The sequence below is a fragment of the Chrysemys picta genome, chromosome 9 (genome assembly GCF_011386835.1).
Source record: "Chrysemys picta bellii isolate R12L10 chromosome 9, ASM1138683v2, whole genome shotgun sequence".
Classification (NCBI taxonomy): Eukaryota; Metazoa; Chordata; order Testudines; family Emydidae; genus Chrysemys; species Chrysemys picta.
The window spans coordinates 24,547,806-24,563,800 of NC_088799.1; the positions used below are offsets into that span (position 1 = coordinate 24,547,806).

At 39.9% G+C, this 15,995-nt stretch overlaps 1 protein-coding gene across 1 annotated transcript in view; it reads right to left on the minus strand.

Moving 5' to 3' along the window:
* Window positions 1–6,356: 6,356 nt before the first annotated feature.
* GMPS (guanine monophosphate synthase) overlaps window positions 6,357–15,995 on the minus strand; it is a 60,015-nt gene continuing 50,376 nt past the window's right edge. The window contains exons 14-16 of the mRNA XM_065557861.1: window positions 15,665–15,795; window positions 8,653–8,825; window positions 6,357–6,916 (exon numbers count right to left, since the gene is read on the minus strand). Of these exons, the coding sequence (XP_065413933.1) occupies window positions 6,815–6,916; window positions 8,653–8,825; window positions 15,665–15,795 (406 nt within the window). The 3' untranslated portion in view covers window positions 6,357–6,814. The remainder of the gene's footprint in view (window positions 6,917–8,652; window positions 8,826–15,664; window positions 15,796–15,995) is intronic.

The following is a 15,995-nucleotide window of genomic DNA, read 5'->3' on the forward strand; positions in this document are numbered from 1 at the left end:
TATAAAGAAGGATTAAAATATGAGAGACAGAGGGCATGTCTACACTTACCTCCGGAGCGATTGATCCAGAGGAGGCGCGATTTATTGCGTCTAGTGAAGACACGATAAATCGACCATCGACCACTCTCCCGTCGACTCTGGTACTCCACCAGAGCAAGAAGCTGGAGTCAACGGGGGAGCGTCAGCAGTCGACCTACCGCAGTTAAGATACCACGGTAAGTAGCTCTAAATATGTTGATTTCAGCTACACTATTTTAGTAGCTGAAATTGCGTAACTTAGACCTAGTTAGCTGGCCTCTCCTCCTCCCAATGTAGACCAGGCCTGAGAGCCCTCTGTAAGCACAACAAAACAAGAGATAAGAGCTGAAGTATTTGATGAACAAATGTATTTGCTAATTTTTATTTTTAATTAGCCCAGGTTGGGGTGTGTCACCATGAAAAGTAAACATCTCCCCAACATCCTGAACCAAAACCAGCCCAAAGAGAGCAACCTCACAAAGTCAGTAGGAAGTGCTCAAGGGCCCCAAAGAAGCCCTTTTGCACCTAGTTTCCTCCAAGGCCTGGTCCACACTACCCCCCCACTTCGAACTAAGATACGCAACTTCAGCTACGTGAATAACGTAGCTGAAGTCGAAGTACCTTAGTTCAAACTTACCGCGGGTCCAGACGTGGCAGGCAGGCTCCCCCGTCGACTCCGCGTACTCCTCTCGCGGAGCAGGAGTACCGGCGTCGACGGCGAGCACTTCCGGGATCGATCCGGGATCGATTTATCACGTCTAGACAAGACGCGATAAATCGATCCCAGAAGATCGATTGCTTACCGCCGGACCCGGAGGTAAGTATAGATTTACCCCAAGAAAGGTGAAGGAGGTGGGCAGCCCCAGGCAACAACAGCCTACTGCACAGAATACACAGTCAAATTTACATGGGCTGAATGAAATAAGGGCTTACAAACTCAAATAGCTTTTCATAAAGTACTGTTCAAAGGCAAGACTAGACAGTCAATATAATAAGGTACCTAAAGTTTGATAACAAAAAAGAGTACCTCTATAGGATTAGAGATCTATTGTAAATTATTTTCACTGAGTAAATCTATTTGTCAAGACAGTACTTTCCTCATTCAAATCCCTACTATAAACCCACTTCTGCAGCACTACCCACAAACCAATGTGTGTAAACCAAAAACCCAAACATTAGACCCTCGATATTCTCTCTCTCTCTACATACACACACACACACACACACACACACACACACAGGCCAGGTATGTCGCTACGGGGTGTGAAAAATCCACCCTTCCGCTCCCAAGTGATATAAAATTAAGCTGACCTACCCATAGTGTAGACAAGCCCTTAGGAACCACAATCTCATGTCCCTACCCCATAACCCTCCTCACTACTTCTTTATGAAGTATGTTAGTGCTTCACTTGTCTGTCTTTTAGATAGAGAACCCTACCTCAAAGATCAAGTTTCTTTTATAGCACCTCCCAGTAAATATATTGTTACCCCTTTTGACGTAAGTAGCTAGCCAAAATTCAGGATCTTGTAGGTTTTCTTTCCAGTTGGGAGGAGAAATTGGTGAGTCGGATGTTTTCTTTGGCGTACTTGTTTATTTACAAAGAACATACAAAATCCTGTTTCACTGAACACAGGAGGAACCAAACAGGAGATGGTGCTGTGACCAAGGAAACTAACTCTGTCAGCACCCCCGCTGCCCCTACTCCCAAGAGCTTGCTCTCTAGGCTTTTTCTCAGCATCGTACCACCAGCTTCTTGTTCAGGCTATGTCTCCCTTTCTGCTCCTTCTCAGTCTCTCCCCTCTTGCTTCTCACTCACACAAACCCTTAGGTCAAACCAGGCCCTGCAAAAGCCCTCTGCCAATATGGCTCAAATTCCTGGATGGGCTCTCATACCCCCCCTTGTCTTAGGTGGAGGCTGCTTAGCTGTCTCTTTCAGTTATCTTCAATGACAGGTGGAGGTCACACCCACCATTTTAAGCAAGGTTTAACCCAACCCACAACAATACAAACTATCATCGACTGGCATTTTTGTGTTGGTTTGTTTTTAAAAAAAGCTTGAATTTTTGAAGAATTCACATAGAAGTTGTTTTAAGAAGGAAAAAAATAAAACAAAACAAAACAAAAATCTCCATTTTACAAGTCACTCCAACTATGGTCCTTGAATGTCAAATTTAATACATAGTTTTGTTATTCTTTAGGCCACGGGTATTTCCCCTATCAAAGAATAAGGGAAAGGGTTAGTTTGCAGAGAATGCTGCTGTTTTTTCATGTAGCACTGCAGCAATAAAATTAACAATTTAGGAATGTAGGCATAAGAGGGTTGTGTAATGCACTGGAATATTTGTAAGGAATCCTGAAGGGAATGATTTTGTGATCTAAGCATCAAATAGATTTTAATCTCCTCAGGACATGGTGGGTTTTTTTTTTTTTGTTTGGGTTTTTTTTTGGTCATTCAAAGCAGTGAACAGACTACTGGCACTCAGCAAATAAATCTGAAGTACATAGTGCTACTGGAACCAGCGGTTCAAATCCTGGCAGGACTCTGCATAAAATACGTTTCAGGAGTACTGGCAACACAGTTCATTTGGACCGTGACGTTTGAGATTGAATGCTAGACAACTGATACGTTTTCTCAAACATAGGTTCAATTATTGAGACAGATTTTACAAAGCAGTTTTACAGCTGTATGCCTAAAGAAAATACTTAATTCATTCCAAAGGGGAGATACATGATCAAATGTTCCATGCTCATTTATGCTATTGGTGCTGACAGCAAGCATTTAAGATTGCATGTGGCAATGTGTCTCGTGAGCAAAAGCATTTCAACTGCCCTCTTTTTTTGAGAGGGGCAATTTATAAGCAGTACTGAATTTTCAAATTAGGAAGAGCATAGGCTGATCACTATTGTAATATAGTCATAAAAGAGAAATAGAGTTTGAGGATTTATAAAACCGTATAGGTCCATTAGCTACAGTTTGTTTTTTATATTTAAACAAATGCCGTAAGTATAAATGTAACGCTCTTCTTCTTTGAAGGAATTTCACATGAGAAGCTAGAGAATAATGTTATCATCACAGTAAAGGCGAGACTAAATTCAAACCTCATATTTCACTGAAAAGTTTAGGACAAGTCTATTCTCCTCTTTGAGCATTACACCCATCCTCCCACTGATCATAAGTGTTAGGCACAATCATCAATGACCACTTTAAATGCATCTCACAAAATATTTTGAAGGGAGGCAGCGCATGGCCTTATAGAGATGCTTTCTTGCTCCTGGATGTTTCTCTAGCAAGTGGTTCAAGACTCAAGGACCGTGATTTCATCTTTTTTGCTCTTCCCTCCCCTCACCCCTGGCTCCAAAATGGACCATCCACTCAAATGCAATTCCTGCTTTGAAGTCCCACATAATAAATTACACACACATTCAAAAAAGTAACATACTGTATATTTTTTATTTGTGGATAAAAATTAAGGCTCACAGTACTCGATATCATTTCACAAGCAGAAAAATGTTAAAAAAATTGAGAATGATGGGAAATACCTCACCCCCCAATACAAATTCCTTTTAAAATGTTGACATGTCTCACTGAAGACCTGAGGTGAACAAGTTGTACAGGGCAGCTACACTTCTGTTTTTAGTAAGCTATATACTAAATTTACTTATGACCTAATGTAAAAATATGCTATTCTCCCTTTGCATCTGGCTGTACTACATATGTCGACTCCATAAAGTACATTCAAGAACTGCTGGGATGGCAATTGATGTCAACCTCACTAAGAATAACCCAACATTTCCCAAATGTATAGTATGGGTATTGAACAAAAAGGGTGGGAGATATTTTAAGACCTAGGAATCTTATTCAAATAAGACATTCTGTTCATAATGCAATATTTTATATACCCTAAATATATTCTAATATTCATTTTTCTAGTAAAAAAGATGTCCCTAAAAATATGGGGTATGTCAAGCTCCACTTTATTAATAGAGACCTGAAAGCAATCTACTATGGTGTAGATCAGATATGATGAAAATATATACATCAAACTTCAATACACACACTGTATACGTGTATATACTATAACCATAGTTAAGATGCAACTCCTATGACAGTTTGACTTAAGTATATAATGTGCACCACATATGAAAAATGTTCTTCCTGAATTTATGTATGTTGCAGTCAATAGGTACAATTTATTTAACCCTCTGGATGCTATGGCCAGACTGTGTACTGTATCTTCTTTTGAGTTACATCATAACTATGAGACTATATACTCCATATTTATTTACATGAATGCCAACTAAATAAATGCCTTAGAAGAAGAGTCAGAAAAATGCCAGTATTCTAAGAGTTAAAGAGATGCCCTCTAATTTCGGTAATAAGCTTTAGTGCTTCATTCCCCATTTCCTCTCCCCTCTCTTTGCTCTCAAGGTCTAATTTAGAACATTTGCAGAACTGATGACAGCAGCAATAATAGCAAGTTTACGTACAGTAAGCAACAAAGGCTATATAGTTGTATTTAGAGAATCTCTACAGCTCACTGAAATGGAATTGCCCGTATCTACTTGTGATTGTGTCATTTGTGTATTATACAGTTCTACATTCATGAAAATAACTATCCTCAGTACAGTTATGACAAAAATTAAAAATATAGTATTAAGGCCATAATTTCATCAGGGAGATTTGTTAAAATTGAACTATGGAAGAGGAGTTAAAATGGCTGTTTTCAAGAGGACTGAAAGATGGAATATTTTTCTGTCCCAATGAATACTTTTTAACTTTTGGTCATTAAAGTTACTCTAATTGAAAATTTTTACAGCTCATAGTCCAATAGTAAGACTGCATTATATATAATAGCAATACTTCACTTACATAGCACTTTTCATCCAAAGAGCTCATACAGCTCTAGAAGGATGGGTATGGTAATTATTATCCCCATTTTACAAATGAGAAAACTGAGGCACATAGAGGTTAAGGTTACATGACTTCCCAAGGTGTCAAAGCAGGAGAGTTAGGATTGGAAACAGGTATCCTGACTTCTGGTCATGTGCTCTAGCCACTAGAGCCTTCTGCCTCCCTACCACTAACAACATTTCTACACTGTGAGATGTTCATTAAACTTTTCAAAAAACTGGAAGATGCTTCTGTACAATATCCTACCCCATAACTAAGATACATAACTCCCAAGTGGCATAGGTAGAAGTATCATGACACTAAAAAGTGATTAATTAAACTAAACTTTTATAGTATAAGTTTATGCAGTAGTACTAAAAATCGAAAACATGTGGAATCAAATGGTGGTCAATTTGTTAAAATAAATGTTTATCAGCCACTATTCCAGTTAAAAAAATCTATGTAAAGGAAAATAAGTGATCAGAGACAGCTCTGAACTACCCCACTTTATAACAGATATACGGTAATTTCACAGCTGAATGAAATACAGTTTCAAAAATGGACATGATGAAAAGAATGAATCTGGATACATAACTAAGGTTCCAACTGTGCAAATATCTAGTAATGCTGCTCAGGTCAGAACCTTTAACTGTTACAAGAATAACACTTCAAGGACTGTAGTTATCTGAGATTCCCAAATTCCTTAGGTGGCTGGAAATACTTGGCCTTTGGCCTCAACATACTAGAGAAATATGGGCGGTCCAATATAACTATATCCCTTCTTGTGAGTTACCCCTTACTTAAATAGTAAACAGCAATGTACAAATGACTGAAGTAATTTGTATTGTGCTTGGCTAAGTCACCTCTGATGACAACTAGATACTCAAAGAGCCTAACAATCTTAAAATCAAACTCTGTACAACACACACAAATACTTCCCCTGTAAAAGGAAATCTCTATACAGTAAACTCTTACCAAGTATAAACAAAAATGCAGGAACAGGCAGTGGGATGGGATGGGTTGTTATGCAGGAGTTTAAAAAACATCAAAACTGAACTAGGTCACACTAACTAGAACTGGTGGTTCTGATGCAACGAGCTACTCAAACTTCACTCCCACTGTTACCATTGCATCAGAGTCCCCAGAGTATATTCTGCCTTATATTTTATACTACCAGACATCATTAAATGTATATTGAAGCTTGATGAGAAATATAGATGTACGTGTTTGCTGTCCACATACATTCTCAATCTGTCAAGAGAAAGTGATGTAAGACGGAGTAGGCAGAAAAAGGAAGATGAAAGGACATTTCATATTATTTTAGCATCAATCTTTCAGAATTCAGTGTTATTGCCATGGGCTAATACTTCCAACAATATAGAACAGGCTTACCAGTACACAGCAAACAGATACACATTAATTCCACAACTCAACAGTACCCACTACTCCATTTGGCAAAATATTTATTTATAATAATAAATCTGTTCAAAAGCAGTTGGTCACATTAATTATTCATTTTACATTTTTAGGCTGTAACAATGATTTTGGTAAAAGTAAATAAACTGTCTCTTTTTACACAGTGTACAAAAACAGAGACATTGAAATGACAGTAACAATAAAACACATGAAAACAGGAAGAATCAGTAAAGACAAAAGGCAAAAGCAATATGAATCTGTCTGCGCACAGGCAATGCTGCCATGATTATTTACCCGTACAAATCCTCAGCCCCACTTACAGTTATCCCCAACATAGCTCTTAACTGCAGATTTATGCTCCAGGAGAGGAATCAGATGTTACGTAGCAGCTCCAGTCACTCTTTTCACAGTACTGCATGTCAACACTGGGAATGGTTTCTGATATAATTTAAACTGCACACAGTACTTTAATAGAAAAACAAAATTTGTTACTCCCATTCAGTAGTCCCTGGTGGCTTTGATGTCAAGTCATACATCACCCGAGAAATGCCAGGAATCTTCTTAATCTCTGTCACCATCTTCAACACAACCTATGATGAAAAGGAAAAAAAGCACATGAGACATGATTTACTTTGGAAAAACTGCATCCTACAAAAATGGAAATATTTAAAAGAAAGTTCTTTACCATAGCAGTCTTGAGGCAAAAAGAAGAATCAACAAATACTACAAGTATTGGATGCCAATAAAAAAATACAAAAAAAAAATCCTTACCTTTATGACTTCTCCTCTTACAATTAGGACACCAATAAAAAAGTGGGAGTCAAGTACAAAGCATTTCACTTGACAAAATAAAATTATCTTGAAAACGTTCTTAATTTATAAAAATGAAGCAATCATACCAAATTTCAGAGCCTCATAAAATACTACAGCCAATAATTTCAAACAAATTGGCAAAGTATAAAAATAAAAATGTACTCCTCAACATGAGCTCCACTCCACACAAAAGTAACAGCCTGAATAAAAAGATGAACTTTAAATCATGCTCTGGACAAATGAAGTCTATAGGAACAACAGAGAAAGAATGTTCCAGAGAAAAAGGTTCTCTATTTAGAGCCTCCTGCCTTCCAGAGTTCAAAAACTAGTTAGTGTCAGAAAGCGTGCCCCAGAATGAGTATTGAATAATAATTTGTGGATCCGATAAGAAAAGTCTCAGCTTCCTTGCAAAAGAAGAAAGCTTGCCAAATAATTTCCACAGCTTGAAGTGCACTGACAGTGTAATTATATATTTTGTTCCAGGTATCCTATTAGTGTGTACTGTAGAGTAATATACAAATCCATATGCCACAACACAGTATTGCTATCCACAAGCAACTGGAATTTTAAATCAACTTCAGTTACTTCCTTAGGTTTACATTTCTTCCACACATTCAATGCTATTTTGTTTCAATGCTACTATTCAACATTATGAGACACCAAAGCTTTATAGCACAAAACATGCATTTAAGATGTAAAATTAGAAATTTAAACTCCCAGTTAAAATGAAGATCCCATGTGTGTACACTGGAATGGTTTCATATATTATGTTTACATTTTAATTATCTATATTTTTAAAATCTATGACATAAGACTTCCTTGAGCCAAGTCAAAGAATTTATAATCATACGTATTTATGCTACTCTGACCTATGCAGGAATAATTTCCAAACACAGACTTAAAAAAAAAGTGTGAATTAGGACTGAGACAATGAAAAATAGTAAACCCAAGAAACTCAAAAGGTCAGATTTATACCATTCTTTACACATACCATATTTTTTTCAAAGCTTCAAAGTACATGAGAATGGTGGGAATGGCTAAAATTAGCAAAACAAGTGCCTAAGGTTGGGCTCCCAAATCTGTGTAAGCACCTCAATATAACTAGTCAGTTTTTTTGAAGTGCTGAGCAAACCACAACTCCCACTGAAATCAATGACTTTTGAAAGTTGGGCTGCTTCTAACTATGGAAGCAAGCACCTAATTCTAGACCCTCAAAGGCTTGAAAGTTTTGGTGAATATTCTTAAGTAGTGTGATTTTTGACGACTGTTGCCTTGTTTTACCAACCTGTCACAACATCCTTATGGGCTTATTCTATGGCAGGGTTCCCTTTAGGTAAAGTACACTTCCAAATCAAAATAGTAAACAGGAGTCAAGTATTACATAACATTTACAAAAGTTATCTTAAAGTTTTAAGTTATAAATCACCCAAAAAACAGACAATATGAAAATTATCTTGGGTACCAGCTCACTCCAAAAAGAATTAAAAATAAATAAATAAATAGCAACAATTACCTCTTCTGGGATCTCATTGCCAGGAGTTGCTGCAATGCCTGTCATGAAGTCACTAGTGATAAAGGTTCGAATAACCACAGATCTCTGGCAGGAAGGTTGTTTCTGTAGGGGGTCTCGGTCAAAATGCAATGGTGTCAAAATTACTGGCATCTGGCTGATTTTTCCGGCATAACCTTAAGTAAAATGGTGATAAAAGCTAGATATTAACCATGTTGTCCTAAACAGATTGTTTTACTCCAAATTATGCATAAGATATGCATGGTGAGGAATAAACCTTTTTATCACTTTCATACTGTAGACAGACAACACAATATACAATGAAATATATTGAAATGGACAAGAAGTTTTTTGAGCTATAATTTTGAGCTATAATCCCCCCCAAAGGATCACGTTGCCCCTGTAAAGGATCATCGTGATCATACTTTCATACAATATTAATGATCTATACATTTAAACTACCAGTATTGCCAAATATGGTAGGAGCCCTTTTTACATAAAACAGGGAATGCAGAACTCATTCATACAAATGGCTGACTTTCAGTGCAAATTATGCATATTGGGGGTATTATCCAAGCACCGCTCCTCCTATTTTTCAGTATCAGATAAGAGGAGATATGACATATCTGGCAGTGAGCTCAGGGAGGGTTTCTTCCTTCTAGCAGGGGTAACTGAAAAATATTACAGAAGGGAAAATTCAGATTGAATATCAGGAAGAGCTTCCAAGTAGTGTTGTGAAACAGTAGTCAAAGAGTAATAGTGGAAGCCTTGCAAAGAGAGGTTACTTACCTTGTATATTCCACCAAGAGCATGCATGTGCTCCATGCGCCTGAGACCGGAAGATTTTTACTAGCAATGTCGATTAGTTAGTCACCAGATCACTCTGATTAACAGCTTCCATGCAGAGAGGGATAGATCTTGCTCCCCCTTGTTTACTGATGTAGAAAACTGTTGTCGTGTAGTGGAATGTATCACTGGAATGTGGTGGGTTTACAAGAGTGGTAGGAATTGTTTGCAGGCCTTACAGACTGCTTGCAATTCTAGGAGGTTTATATGTGCATCCTGGGCTCTTGGGCAGTCCATGTCCTTTGCGCTGTATGCTCTTTTGGATGGGCATCCCACCACAGCAGGGAAGCATATATGATCAATGTTTTCTCAGGTGGGGGACGAAAGCAGAGGAGCATCCATTTGCTCCTTGTTGCCCCATCAGGCTAGAGAATCTCACACTCTGTGAGGGAACGAGTCTAACTTGCCCATACACTGCATACACCAGTGGCTCTCAAATTTTTCTGCTGGTGACCCCTTTCACATAGCAAGCCTCTGAGTGCGACCTCCCCCCTTATAAATTAAAAAGACCTTTTAAAATATATTTAACACCATTATAAATGCTGGGGGCGAGGTTTGGGGTGGAGGCTGACAGCTCGCAACCCCCCCATAACCTTGCGACCCCAAGGGGTCCCGACTCCCAGTTTGAGAACCCCTGGCATACACTGTTGAAAGCCAAGGCTGCAGGCAACAAAGGCAGAGCCTCATCAAGGGCATCACACAGGTGCAGGAAGCCACGTGCCCTCGGGGGATGAGGCACAAATAGACTGACATCGATGGGCTCAGTCTGAGCTGGGAGACCAGATCTTTTATGGACTGCAATCTGTCCTGAGGAAGATATACCTTGACACCAATAGAGTTCAGTGTTGCTCCAATAAACTCTATAGTCTGTGTGGGACATCTCTGTTTACACAAAGTCCTAGCAAAGAGCAGGGATGCGGCTGCTCTCTATACCTCCAGCTGAGATCTATCAGTAGAGAATTGTTGAGGTTGGGGAAGACTGATGAACTGTGGCGCCAGAGTGAGCTGCCACTACTGACAGCACTTTTGTAAGTACTCTTGATGCTATTGCAAGGCCAAAGGGTAATATCTGGTACTGCTGGTGGTTCAGACCTACAAGGGGTGGGATGTTTATATGGAAGTAGGCATCCTTCAGATCAAGAGCTGTGAGCCAGTCGTCTGAGTCAACACTCAGTGGTGATCTAGGATGGGTCTCTATCCTCCCCCTTTCTTTTTGTGGATGAGGAAATATTTTGAATAAAAGTGCTTTCCCCAGTACTGAGGTGATTGAGGAGAAAACTTTCCCCCTGAGGCGATGTGAATGGTCAGTCTCTTTATCGGAAGGAGTGGACCACAGAGCTGCCCAAGCAGCTGGCCCTGGGGACAGCCACACCAGCCATTGCTGGTGCGGCTCTGCAGCCAGCCATTTGGGCAGCCCCGCAGCCAGCCACAATGGCTGCTGCTTGAGTGGCCCTGGGGCCAGCCACAGTGACTGCTGCTCGGGCAGCCCCGGGCAGCTGGCTCAGGGGACTGCCTGAGCAGCGGCCAATGCGGCTGGCCCCAGGGACCACCTGAGCAGCGGTCCCAGAGGTGGCTAGAGCAGCCACTGTTCGGTGGCCCTCAACAGTGGTCATGGGGCGGCCAAGAAGTGGCAAGGGGCGGCTGGAGCAGTTGCTGCTCAGCAGCCCCCATCAGCTGGTGCCACTGGCCCCAACCCTCCGCCAGCAATGGGTCCCCTGGGGCTCCCCCTTCCCCCGGTCCCCGCTAAGATTTAGTCAGGGATATTTATGGTATCAGTCATGGACAGGTCATGGTCCATGAATTTTTGTTTATTGCCCGTGACCTGTCCATGACTTTTACTAAAAATACCCATTACTAAATTGTAACCTATTCATCACACACTGATTACATATGAATTAACCACAGCAATAGGGAACACAATCAGATGATTAAATAAGTTGACTGGATACACCAGGCAATCTTAACTGGCTCTAAGATGGCCTCATTAATGGGAAGTATCATTTGATAGGCCCTGCAATCTGTAGAATGTCCAGAAGTTTGTGAGGGGGTCTCTTGCACTTCCTCCAATGGAATCTGGAATGTGTATGCAACCCTCCTAATAGGTCCTGAAACTGCCTGAAATCATCAGGTGGAGAAGAGGAGGCTAGCACAACTACCTCATAAGGGGATGATCATGATATTCCAGTTGGAACCAGGATTACTGTCAGTTCCAGTTCTTCCTCCTCCAGTGGTTCTTGAAGTTGAGGTGCCTCTCTGGGAGGGAAAAGATGATGTGATTCCTGATGGGCATGTAGATTCAGGATAATGCATGTATGGATCCCATGGTCCCCAGAAAGACCAGTGAGAGGGGGTCAAACGTCTGTTGGGGAGGTTCCCCTGGCATAAGGCACCATCAGAAGGTACCCTGTTTTATAAGGCCATGAGGAATCCTAGGAGACACTGGACCCTCTCTTTGGGCTAACATCCTGTCCTGGCGCAGAAGACAATACTCCCAAAATAACATTTGATTTCTGAGTGAAATTAGGCTCAAGTTCTAAGGGCGGTAGAAGGTGCCATTCCTGGACCTTTTGCAAGGATCAGGTAGGGGAGCAGTTGGGTCCAGGAGGATGAAGATATCATCAGGAATACTGTATATGTGCCCAGACACATGGGGGTGCAGACTCCTATTCCTTTATATAAGAGCTGGTTTCTAGCCAGGCCCATGGATGTCAACATCTCTTTATCAGATTGCAATGGGACCCCTAGTTCAGGGACTCTGGGTGTTTATCTTTGGTCAGTCCCGTTCCTGCTGTCGGTACTGGTTTGAAGGCAGTTTTGCTCTTTGGAACTTGTAGGTCAATACCTTGCCCCTTATGAGCTTTTGAGCTTCCCATTCCAGAGTGCAGAGCCTCACTGGCTTCGATTATGGTGAGGAAGAAGTCTTCCCTTTGGAAGAGGATTTCTTTCTTCCTTTATTAGAAGATTTCCTACCCTCCTGGTGCCTGTGAGGAGGTTTCCTTGGCTCTGATCAACCCCTGTGTCAGAGGTTAACACTGTGAAATGCACTTCTAGGTACATTTCATTTTACAGGGAGGTCTACCTGCTAGGGCAGTGGTCCTCAACCTGCGGCCCGCTTGTGGCCCAATCAGCACACAGCTGTGGCCCATGTATCATCCTCAGGGCCATACCGGTAGTATATACATTGTGTGGATGCAGCCCACATAACACAGAGAGATGCATATGCGGCCCACAATGGTAAGTAGGTTGAGATCCACTGTGCTAGGGTCAGACTGGGGCCTCATTACACAATCAATATGAAATTTCCTATGTCTGTAGTCACATGCTTGGTGAGTTCAGCTGGGGAAGGATTGGCGAATAGCACACGTCAAAGAGACATGAGCTACTCTGAGGCAGTAGAGACATTTCTGATAGTTGTCACTGACCAGGAAAGTCCAGGGGCAGGAAATACAGTTTTTGAATCCTGAGATGTTGGGCATAATAGTTGCCCCATGGGGAGCAAAGGGAAGGACACCCCAACTCCTTATTTAATCTAACTAGCTAAACATTAAAAGCTATCTAAATATATCAAATTTATTTACATTATTTACAGGAAAACGCTGAAGAAATAACAGTGGAAACTGAAGGGTTCCATCTGAGATCATGAGGCTGCAGAAAGGAACAGGGGATGCTGTTAGTCTGCACCACCCTGTATACCCTTGGTCTGAAACATAAGGTGATGAGCATAGGCATGGACAAATGGACACTGCTAGCAAAATTCTTCTGATCTCATTCGCATGGAGCACAGTGGAATACAAATAGGGACCATCAATTGAACAACAACATTTAGGACTAGACTGGACAAAACTCTAGAAAACAAAGAGTAGGAAACAATTCTGTATTGGTAGATAGATAGAACTACATAAAGATGTGAATAAATTGTTAAGCTCTCCATTCTGTCCTTGGGATTCATTGGGCCAGAGGGGCCTTATCCAGTTTGACTTGTATAACACAGGCCACAGAATGCCACTTAGTAATTCCTACATCAAGCTTAACTTCTGAATGAACAAGAGATGTATCTTTTAGCAAGACACCCAATCTTGAAAAACTGAGAAGCCACTTCATCCCTTGGCAAAGGGTTACAATGGTTCTTTGTACACCTTATTTCCAATTTCAATTAATCTAGCTTCAACTTCCAGCCAAAGGTTCTTGTAATGCCTTTGTCTGCTAAATCAAAGAGAAACCATTAATATCTCTTCTTTCCATTTAGGTACTCATTGTCCCTGATCAAGTCACCTCTTATCCATCTCTTAGATAAACTCTTAGATTGAGCGCAAATCTCTCACCGTGAAAACGTAATGGTTTTTCACACCAATTCATTGAAAGATTTTGCAGTTTCTCAGATTTACATTCCTTGAGTAGAGACAATCTGAAATTGGCTTTTCTCCAAGAATTTATCAGCTGAGTAAGTGCTTGCGATTAGTGAATCAGACTGGTAAGATCTGTTTAACAACTACGTTAACATAGGCAAGATATACACTGTCATAAAGGTGTGTAATCACATTATCATGATCTTAAATGATTTACAGTCACATTTTGTCTTTTAATTCTTAATTCATCTTTGTTAAACATTTTCAGACCCATCAAAGTCACTTAAAAGCCTATGTCCCATTTTCAAAAGTGACAAACACTGAAAGTCAATAGGACATAAGAGCATAAGTCATTTAAGTGCTTTTGAAAATGTTTTGCTACTGTTGGTTTTTGGGTTTCAATGGTTTTTTGACTTTGCAAACAAAAAGGAGTCAAAGTCTTATTCCTCAGTAACTTGATTTGCAGAAAATGGAAGAAAAAAATATTTAGGTGAATTTGATTAATGGTCTCTCATACACTTACCATGAACCTCTCAAGCTCTGATATGTAACTAAGCAGTGAGCTATATTAGAAGTTAACTGAACCTATACATTATCATATTCCCAGACTTGGTCGGTAGTTTAGGCATTAGAGGACTGGATTGGGGACTTCAACAGCAGAGTCCAGGGAAGGGGTAGGGACGATTTTGTGGCCTGCAGCATGCAGGGGGTCAGACCAGATGATCATAATTGGTCCCTTCTGACCTTAAAGTCTATGAGGACATTAAACATTTTCTCAGTGGGGTAAGTGTTGAAAGTGTTACTGTGCGTAGGCTTCCGATTGTTGGTTTTACAAATGCAGTTTAGCCTTTTTATTTTAAAGTTAAAATTAAAAAAAACTTGGTAGCAGATGGTGTGAGCATCTCTGTAGGTTTGGCTTATTCTTGAGGAGCTTTCTTGTTCTCACAAAACAATATGATCTTGGAAGAAATCTGGAGGTTTTTCTTTGCACAGTTCATTTACTCCCGGTAAACACAGATGATTCTCCTGTCTATATAAATCATTATTTAGCAATTTATTTAGAAGTCTTCTATTTGAAAGCCCATTTAGGAGTTATCTAGCTGTCATTCTTTTCTGTTTTAACCAAGTGGATTCTAACTTCTTGAGATGAAATTGAAAACTTCTTAGCACATTCAGCCTAGTCTTCACTACTGAACAATCTCTTCATACTAATTTTTTGCTTCTCAAGCCCGCAAAGAAGACAAATCTAGGAACAACTACTTTTCAGCTTGAAGAAATATCTCAAACTTCAGATGACACGTAATTTTTTTTGCTCTCAGCAGGTCTGGCTACACTTATTCAGAGGTTTCCATTGTTTAATATTTTAAATCATCTCTCAAATATTTAATGTTTGGTTAAGGAATGAATATCACTACAAGTGAAAATGGTAAGAACATCGTAAGTAATTTAATAACATTGTGATTCATGCACACAATTCCAAAGAGAAATGGAAAGTGCTAGAGGAAGAAATTGTTACCCGACAAACAAAGGATGAATTCATAATCAGGCATTATGTAGTGTCAGAAAATTACTTTCTGAAGTGATTTCTGTAGAGTAATATTAAAGACCCTCTAAATTTTACTCTATTTGGACAACATCTAGCAATTCATGCCATTCATCTCAGGATTTAAAATAAGGCTACCACCACAATAAGTAGTGATTTTTTGAAGATACACAGCACAATTCTTGATAGTCCGGCTCTAAATCTGTAACTACATATTGATTTAAGAATTACAAGCATTTTGTGACAAGCACAAGCTAATGTATCCAGGCCAAACACTTACCAGACTCCCTGAGAATATTATGAGCCTCAAAATCAGCTTGCCGTAAAGTGCTGAGGACTCCGGTTGTCAGGAAAGTGGGTGTAACATCTGTAGGAGGTTCTTTGACTGGTGGACCGAACACATAGACAACTCTAGGAAGATAAAGTAGATTGTAGAAAAATACATTTTATGTCTAAAGAATTAAGTAGGTAGCTTGGAGATTGTATCTTTATTGTTGCAATGTTGCACATGAGACCCAGAAACTATCAGAGTATGAATTTTTAACCATGGCCCTTATCTACTATCTTGAGTTTAAAAAGAGAGAAGACAATTCAACTGGATATATTCAGTA